Source organism: Coregonus clupeaformis, chromosome 17 (genome assembly GCF_020615455.1).
Source record: "Coregonus clupeaformis isolate EN_2021a chromosome 17, ASM2061545v1, whole genome shotgun sequence".
In the NCBI taxonomy this organism is placed as follows: domain Eukaryota; kingdom Metazoa; phylum Chordata; class Actinopteri; order Salmoniformes; family Salmonidae; genus Coregonus; species Coregonus clupeaformis.
Genome location: NC_059208.1, coordinates 33,372,484 through 33,381,672, shown reverse-complemented (window position 1 = coordinate 33,381,672; position 9,189 = coordinate 33,372,484). Strand labels below are relative to the sequence as shown.

Sequence of the window (9,189 nt, the reverse complement as noted above, 5' to 3'; positions counted from 1 at the left end):
ATTATATGATTTTTAAGTAATTAATTTGCATTTTATTGCATGACATAAGTATTTGATCACCTACCAACCAGTAAGAATTCCGGCTCTCACAGACCTGTTAGTTTTTCTTTAAGAAGCCCTCCTGTTCTCCACTCATTACCTGTATTAATTGCACCGGTTTGAACTCGTTACCTGTATAAAAGACACCTGTCCACACACTCAATCAAACAGACTCCAACCTCTCCCCAATGGCCAAGACCAGAGAGCTGTGTAAGGACATCAGGGATAAAATGGTAGACCTGCACAAGGCTGGGATGGGCTACAGGACAATAGGCAAGCAGCTTGGTGAGAAGGCAACAACTGTTGGTGCAATTATTAGAAAATGGAAGAAGTTCAAGATGACGGTCAATCACCCTCGGTCTGGGGCTCCATGCAAGATCTCACCTCGTGGGGCATCAATGATCATGAGGAAGGTGAGGGATCAGCCCAGAACTACACGGCAGGACCTGGTCAATGACCTGAAGAGAGCTGGGACCACAGTCTCAAAGAAAACCATTAGTAACACACTACGCCGTCATGGAATGAAATCCTGCAGCGCACGCAAGGTCCCCCTGCTCAAGCCAGCGCATGTCCAGGCCCGTCTGAAGTTTGCCAATGACCATCTGGATGATCCAGAGGATGAATGGGAGAAGGTCATGTGGTCTGATGAGACAAAAATATAGCTTTTTGGACTAAACTCCACTCGCCGCGTTTGGAGGAAGAAGAAGGATGAGTACAACCCCAAGAACACCATCCCAACCGTGAAGAATGGAGGTGGAAACATCATTCTTTGGGGATGCTTTTCTGCAAAGGGGACAGGACGACTGCACCGTATTGAGGGGAGGATGGATGGGGCCATTTATCGTGAGATCTTGGCCAACAACCTCCTTCCCTCAGTAAAACCATTGAAGATGGGTCGTGGCTGGGTCTTCCAGCATGACAACGATCCGAAACACACAGCCAGGGCAACTAAGGAGTGGCTCCGTAGAAGCATCTCAACGTCCTGGAGTGGCCTAGCCAGTCTCCAGACCTGAACCCAATAGAAAATCTTTGGAGGGAGCTGAAAGTCCGTATTGCCCAGCGACAGCCCCAAAACCTGAAGGATCTGGAGAAGGTCTGTATGGAGGAGTGGGCCAAAATCCCTGCAGCAGTGTGTGCAAACCTGGTCAAGACCTACAGGAAACATATGATCTCTGTAATTGCAAACAAAGGTTTCTGTACCAAATATTAAGTTCTGCTTTTCTGATGTAACAAATACTTATGTCATGCAATAAAATGCAAATTAATTACTTAAAAATCATACAATGTGATTTTCTGGATTTTTGTTTTAGATTCCGTCTCTCACAGTTGAAGTGTACCTATGATAAACATTACAGACCTCTACATGCTATGCTTTGTAAGTAGGAAAACCTGCAAAATCGGCAGTGTATCAAATACTTGTTCTCCCCACTGTATATATATATTTTTTTTAAATATTTTTTTTGGGGGGGGGTGGGGTAAGGGGGGGGTAGAAGGATTACATTATCCTATCCCAGGTATTCCTTAAAGAGGTGGGGTTTCAAATGTCTCCGGAAGGTGGTGAGTGACTACGCTGTCCTGGCGTCGTGAGGGAGCTTGTTCCACCATTGGGGTGCCAGAGCAGCGAACAGTTTTGACTGGGCTGAGCGGGAACTGTGCTTCAGCAGAGGTAGGGAGCCAGCAGGCCAGAGGTGGATGAACGCAATGCCCTCGTTTGGGTGTAGGGACTGATCAGAGCCTGAAGGTACGGAGGTGCCGTTCCCCTCACAGCTCCGTAGGCAAGCACCATGGTCTTGTAGCAGATGCGAGCTTCAACTGGAAGCCAGTGGAGTGTGCGGAGGAGCGGGGTGACGTGAGAGAACTTGGGAAGGTTGAACACCAGACGGGCTGCAGCATTCTGGATGAGTTGTAGGGGTTTAATGGCACAGGCAGGGAGCCCAGCCAACAGTGAGTTGCAGTAATCCAGACGGGAGATGACAAGTGCCTGGATTAGGACCTGTGCCGCTTCCTGTGTAAGGCAGGGTCGTACTCTCCAAATGTTGTAGAGCATGAACCTACAGGATCGGGTCACCGCCTTAATGTTAGCGGAGAACGACAGGGTGTTGTCCAGGGTCACGCCAAGGCTCTTCGCACTCTGGGAGGAGGACACAACGGAGTTGTCAACCGTGATGGCATGAGAGGAGGACAAAATGGCTTCGGTGGCGGCAGAGGTGGTTACTAACCAGACCCGACCCTGCTTAGCTTCCCCGGGAGGAAGAGCAGCTCCGTCTTGCCAGGGTTCAGCTTGAGGTGGTGATCCGTCATCCATACTGATATGTCTGCCAGACATGCAGAGATGCGATTCGCCACCTGGTTATCAGAAGGGGGAAAGGAGAAGATTAGTTGTGTGTCGTCTGCATAGCAATGATAGGAGAGACCATGTGAGGATATGACAGAGCCAAGTGACTTGGTGTATAGAGAGAATAGGAGTGGGCCTAGAACTGAGCCCTGGGGGACACCAGTGGTGAGAGCACGTGGTGCGGAGACAGATTCTCGCCACGCCACTTGGTAGGAGCGACCGGTCAGGTAGGATGCAATCCAAGAGTGAGCCGCGCCGGAGATGCCCAGCTCGGAGAGGGTGGAGAGGAGGATCTGATGGTTCACAGTATCAAAGGCAGCAGACAGGTCTAGAAGGACAAGAGCAGAGGAGAGAGAGTTAGCTTTAGCAGTGCGGAGAGCCTCCGTGACACAGAGAAGAGCAGTCTCAGTTGAATGACCAGTCTTGAAACCTGACTGGTTTGGATCAAGAAGGTCATTCTGAGAGAGATAGCAATATATTTGGCTAAAGATGGCACGCTCAATGGTTTTGGAGAGAAAACAAAGAAGGGATACTGGTCTGTAGTTGTTGACATCAGAGGGATCGAGTGTTGGTTTTTTGAGAAGGGGTGCAACTCTCGCTCTCTTGAAGACGGAAGGGACATAGCCAGCGGTCAAGGATGAGTTGATCAGCGAGGTGAGGTAAGGAGAAGGTCACCGGAGATGGTCTGGAGAAGAGAGGAGGGGATAGGGTCAAGCGGGCAGGTTGTTGGGCGGCCGGCCGTCACAAGTCGCAAGATTTTATCTGGAGAGAGAGGGGAGAAAGAAGTCAAAGCATAGGGTAGGGCAGTGTGAGCAGGACCAGCAGTGTCATTTGACTTAACAAACGAGGATCGGATGTCGTCAACCTTCTTTTCAAAATGGTTGACGAAGTCATCCACAGAGAGGGAGGAGGGGGGGAGGGGGAGGAGGATTCAGCAGAGAGGAGAAGGTGGCAAAGAGCTTCCTAGGGTTAGAGGCAGATGCTTGGAATTTAGAGTGGTATAAAGTGGCCTTAGCAGCAGAAACAGATGAAGAAAATGTAGAGAGGAGTGAGTGAAAAGAAGCCAGGTCCGCAGGGAGTCTAGTTTTCCTCCATTCCCGCTCGGCTGCCCGGAGACCTCTTCTGTGAGCTCGCAATGAGTCATCAAGCCACGGAGCTGGAGGGGAGGACCGAGCCGGCCGGGAGGATAGGGGACATAGAGAGTCAAAGGATGCAGAAAGGGAGGAGAGGAGGGTTGAGGAGGCAGAATCAGGAGATTGGAGGGAGAAGGATTGAGCAGAGGGGAGAGATGATAGGATGGAAGAGGAGAGAGTAGCGGGAGAGAGAGAGCGAAGGTGGCGACGGCGCATTACCATCTGAGTAGGGGCAGAGTGAGTAGTGTTGGAGGAGAGCGAGAGAGAAAAGGATACAAAGTAGTGGTCGGAGACATGGAGGGGAGTTGCAGTGAGATTAGCAGAAGAACAGCATCTAGTAAAGCTCATTCTGATTGGCTGGGCCTGGCTCCCCATGGCTGCGCCCTTGCCCAGTCATGTGAAATCCATAGATTAAGCCCTAATGAATTTATTTAAATTGACTGATTTCCTTATATAAACTGTAACTCAGTAAAATCTTTGAAATTGTTGCATGTTGCGTTTATATTTTTGTTCAGTATACATGGTCATTTTTCAGAATAATCTGAAATAATTTTCCAATTGACAGGTTGACCCAAATATGTAGTTTCTCAGGGAGGCAGGTTGCATCTCTGAACGTGATCACGTTTAAGAAACACGTCTGATTCACGCATGTGTTAAGAAACCAGCTACTGCCTACTGACATTACTTCACTCGCTAAGTCTAGGGGTCCCAGGCCTAGCTAAATGGTATCTTACCTGATTTAAAGTGTGCATTTACGTGAGAAATCAGAGTATGCGGACCGTGTTGTATGCATGTGCCCCAAGAGACAGCAACCTTACCTGCTCTGTCTTGACTCTCGGCCCAAGCGGCTTATTGTGTGTTCAGTTTATGGTGATGAAAATAAATATATACAAAAAGGAAACTACAAAAAGGCATGCTCAAAACTAAAGTTTCAAACCAAAACCTCATGGCCATCAAACTCCAGCAGCCTCGCGGCTCTGCAAGCTGCTTCATCCTCCGATCACCCACACCTTTGCACAATCAACACTTGACAAGACTTTCTTGCAGAGCACAGCACAGACCAGTTGCTGCTGCCACCTGGGGATGGAGTTTGGAAGTGGTAGTGTAGGGTCAAATTGTGCTCCTAAGAATTAAACTACCTAACCTATTCCATGAACCACGTTTAAGGTGATTTATGTTTATTGAGCATTAGCATTAACGACCCTGTTTATCCTCTGTCTATCCACGCATTGTTTGGCCAAAACTACGTCCCAAATGGCATCCTATATAGTGCTTTTGATCAGAGCCCTATGGTCAAAATTTGTGAACTATACAGTATAGGGAATAGTGTGCCATTTGGGATGCAGTCCAAAAGAGGTTGTTTTGATCCAGAGTCCTGGGTATGATGTTTATTAGGCCATGACCTTTGTCTCATACGAGGAGGTAGCTAGATAAAAACAAGGTAAACACACACAGGAAAGAGAACCATTGATAATAAACGGCCTTATCAGCCTGTTTTAATGTCTCCAAATGTGCTTGTTTGTGTCAGATGGTATCTTTTAAAGAGGAGGAACGAGACAGATTTTTCTCAGAATCTTATTCTCATAATATTTCTAGTGTAGCCACAAGTGCTGTGCAGAACGTAGAACATAGAACATGTGTTTTATATACACTATATATACAAAAGTATGTGAACACCCCTTCAAATTAGTAGATTAGGCTATTTCAGCCACACCCGTTCCTGACAGGTGTATAAAATCGAGTACACAGCCATGCAATCTCCATAGACAAACATTAGCAGTAGAATGGCCTTACCGAAGAGCTCAGTGACTTTCAACGTGGCACCGTCATATGCCACCTTTCCAACAAGTCAGTTCATAAAATTTATGCCCTGCTAGAGCTGCCCCGGTCAACTGTAAGTGTTTTTATTGTGAAGTGGAAACATCTAGGAGCAACAACGGCTCAGCCTCGAAGTGGTAGGTCACACAAGCTCACATAACAGGACCGCAGAGTGCTGAAGCGCGTAAAAATTGTCTGTCCTCGGTTGCAACACTCACTACCAAGTTCCAAACTGCTTCTGGAAGCAACGTCAGCAAAGGAACTGTTCGTCAGGAGCTTCATGAAATGGGTTTCCATGGCCGAGCAGCCGCACACTAGCCTAAGATCAGCATTCGCAATGCCAAGCGTCGGCTGGAGTGGTGTAAAGCTTGCTGCCATTGGACTCTGGAGCAGTGGTTCTCTGGAGTAATGAATCACGCGTCACCATCTGGCAGTCCGACGGACGAATCTGGGTTTGGCGGATGCCAGGAGAACTCTACCTGCCCCAATGCATAGTGCCAACTGTAAAGTTTGGTGGAGGAGGAATAATGGTCTAGGGCTGTTTTTCATGGTTCGGGCTAGGTTCCAGTGAAGGGAAATCTTAACGCTACAGCACACAATGACATTCTAGACGATTCTGTGCTTCCAACTTTGTGGCAACAGTTTGGGGAAGGCCCTTTCCTATTTCAGCATGACAATACCCCATGCACAAAGCAAGGTCCATACAGAAATGGTTTGTCGAGATTGGTGTGGAAGAACTTGAAAGGCCTGCACAGAGCCCTGACCTCACTAATGCTGTGTGAGATCAGGCAATGTTCCAACATTTAGTGGAAAGCCTTCCCAGAATAGTGGCTGTTATAGCAGCAAAGGGGGAACCAACTCCATATTAATGCCCATGATTTTGGAACGAGATGTTCGACGAGCAGGTGTCCACATACTTTAGGCTATAGTTTAGGTGTAGCCTACGGCTGCATTTCGGATACACTTGTATGTCGTAGTGGAGACCAATATCTATCTTGTGTTATTAAGCTATATACTGTAAAACAACTGTTGTTTCTTTGTATGGCTGAATTTTAGATTATTATTTTTTACATTTGAATGTTGTAATACTAGGACCTACAGTAGTAGGACATTTATTCTGTCTGGTGCTTTAGCGTTTCAGCGAGCAATAGTGAAAGAGAACTGCAGGCTGTCAGTGAATTTATATAACTCAAAAGGCTCATTTGAATTTCTCAGCATCAACAGTGATCAAATTGTACACACACACAAATCTGTACACACACACACCGCACAATTAACAGATCACATTGCACACATCACACTGCATTTCCTCTGCTCTGTATCTGGACTTCCTCTGCTCTCTATCGATCACACCTATGTGTGTGTGTGTGTGTATCAGTCCTGTGGAGACCAAACCAACAGCAATGATACATATCATTCTCCTTTGTGTTTCATTCAATAAAGGAAATAAAGGCTAATTTAAATACCAATTCAGACAAATAAAACGTAAAGGGCAGGTTTACCGGACATATATTAAGCTTAGCTTGGACCCAAAATCTATTTCAATGGAGATTCTCCATTGACCCTAATTTTTAGTCCAAAACTAGGCTTTATCTGTGTCCGGGAAACTGGCCCATAGTGCTCTTACACATAAATGTAGATAAGGATAGCTGTTTTTTCAGGTTTCCCTCTTTGAACAAAGCTGCACACTGAGAGGGAGAATTGTTTTTCTTCATGATAAAACTCACAAGAGTCATCCTCTATACTGATTACATTTTTATTTGCACACACACAACTATCCAACCTCTCTCTAATCTTCTCTCTCTCCCATGAAGAGTAATTTATGTCACTTACACACCCAAGCGCACACATACAAACACACCAGGTTGTTTTCCTACTGCTATAAAGCATAGAGAATCTCCCTTGTGCCACAAAGTAGTCGCCCAACCCTAAAGCTCTACTACCCTGCTCCCACGCGATGACCATCATCCGTAGCACTTTATGACTTTACTGCCTGACCCTCAACTTCATTTAGAGTGGCCGTGCAGGGGCTGGATGGGCATGCGCTTCCTGACAAGCCCAATTATTCTGAATCATTTCACTAAAGGGTCCAGATGCTGCCTTGCTGTCTGTCGTCTCCGATCCTGGGGGCCATTAAGACACGCTGGTGCCTCCTAAATGCCTAAAAACACTTCTGCTTGAATGGGCACCTCCCCTTATCTGTCTACCTGTCATGCTGCACCCTGCCCCTTCATGCCCACACACACATACACACGCCAGTATCACCCCACTTCCGCTCTCTATACTATTGTCACCAAAAAGTTGTCTCTGCCTCCCTGCTCTATCTCGCTCAGTGCCAAGCCTGTGTGTGGAGGAGAGAGTGATGTGCTCGCATGGTGGGAAACTGTCCTATTGATGCGCGTTGCAACTTCACTAGAGGAATGCTGTCCACAAATGGAAGCTAGAGGACTGAGGAACAGGAGAGGATCTGTGATTGCACATAGAGGATTTACTGTATGTGATTTGGAATTTGTTTTCAATCGAGTCGCTTTAAGAGATCTTACTTTTAACATCCATTACGTCTGCCACAGGACAGGTGTGTTTTTTCTTCCCATCTCAAATGATTTTACTTGCAGAATCGAGACTTCAGTTGCTTCTGATGCAGTGCCTCCTATGCTCCTGAAGCTGAAGCAATGCAAGTGCCCGCCAAGGACTGTGTCTCCCTGATGGTCTACTCCTTTACGTTCCTTCTGGGCCTCCCCTCCAACCTGCTGGTGCTCTTCGTGTACGTCCGCAAGGCGCGCAAGCGGGGTGCCACGCCCAACGTGGTATACGCACTCAACCTGTGCCTGGCTAACCTGACACTGGTGGCCTGGCTGCCCGTCAAGGCCCTGGAGACTTTCCTCCAGGACTGGGCTCTTCCGTCGCCCCTCTGTCCCGTCTACAGCTTCTTCCTGTTCTCCTCGATCTACGGCAGCTGCCTCTTCCTCACGGTCGTGACGGTGGGCCGCTACCTCAGCATCGCCTTTCCCATCAGCTACAAGCTGTACCGGCGGGGCCGCATCTCCTGCTTCATTAGCGCCGCCCTGTGGGCAGTGGTGCTGTTGCACCTGAGTCTGGGCCTGGTGGCAGAAGGCGGAGGCGGCTTCGTGTCCACCTCCAGCCATAATGTGTCGGTCTGCTTCGAGAACTTCACCCAGGACCAGCTGGACCTGCTGCGGCCGTTGCGCCTGGAGATGGCGCTCCTCCTCTTCCTGCTGCCACTGGCCGTGACCGCCTTCTGCACGCTGCGCTGCGTGGCCCTGGTGTGGCAGTCCTGCTTGCCCGTCCTGGGAAAGAGGCGCGTCCTGGCTGTGGCCCTCTCCACGCTGGCTGTGTTTGTGGTGTGCTACGCGCCCTACAATGCCTCACACATCGTGGGCTTTGTGCTGCAGGAGAACATCCACTGGAGAACTGAGGCCATGCTGTCCAGTGCCTGTAACGTCTTCCTAGAGCCTGTGGTCATGCTGATGCTGTCCCCGGCAACGCCCCGCGGCCTCATGGGAAGGCTCTGTGGAAGGCCCAGCAGATACAGCCGGACAGAGGGGCGCCATGGCAGCAAAATCATCACACGGGACCCTCTGGCTAATGTGAGGGGAGTGGTGTCTCTGACCGACAGACAGACAGGAGCAAACATTTCCAAGTTAAATCAGGAATAATCTGCACAAACAACACATGCAAGACATGGGAGTGGAACACAAAATGGAAATAGTTTAGGACAAAATTAAGTGGAGAACTGAGGCTGATGTGGAATACACTAAGAAATAGGACTGGTAATGCTCAAAATGGGCAGAGCTGAGGTTGGAACAAGGGACAATCTAAAAATCTGCACAATTATTGATGACA

At 48.3% G+C, this 9,189-nt stretch overlaps 1 protein-coding gene across 1 annotated transcript; it reads left to right on the top strand.

The window, feature by feature from the left end:
- Positions 1-7,997: 7,997 nt before the first annotated feature.
- si:dkey-211g8.9 (free fatty acid receptor 2) lies at positions 7,998-9,002 on the top strand. Its single transcript, XM_041902049.1, has one exon. The coding sequence runs from the start codon at positions 7,998-8,000 to the stop codon at positions 9,000-9,002; it is 1,005 nt and encodes a 334-aa protein (XP_041757983.1).
- The last annotated feature ends 187 nt before the right edge of the window (positions 9,003-9,189 follow it).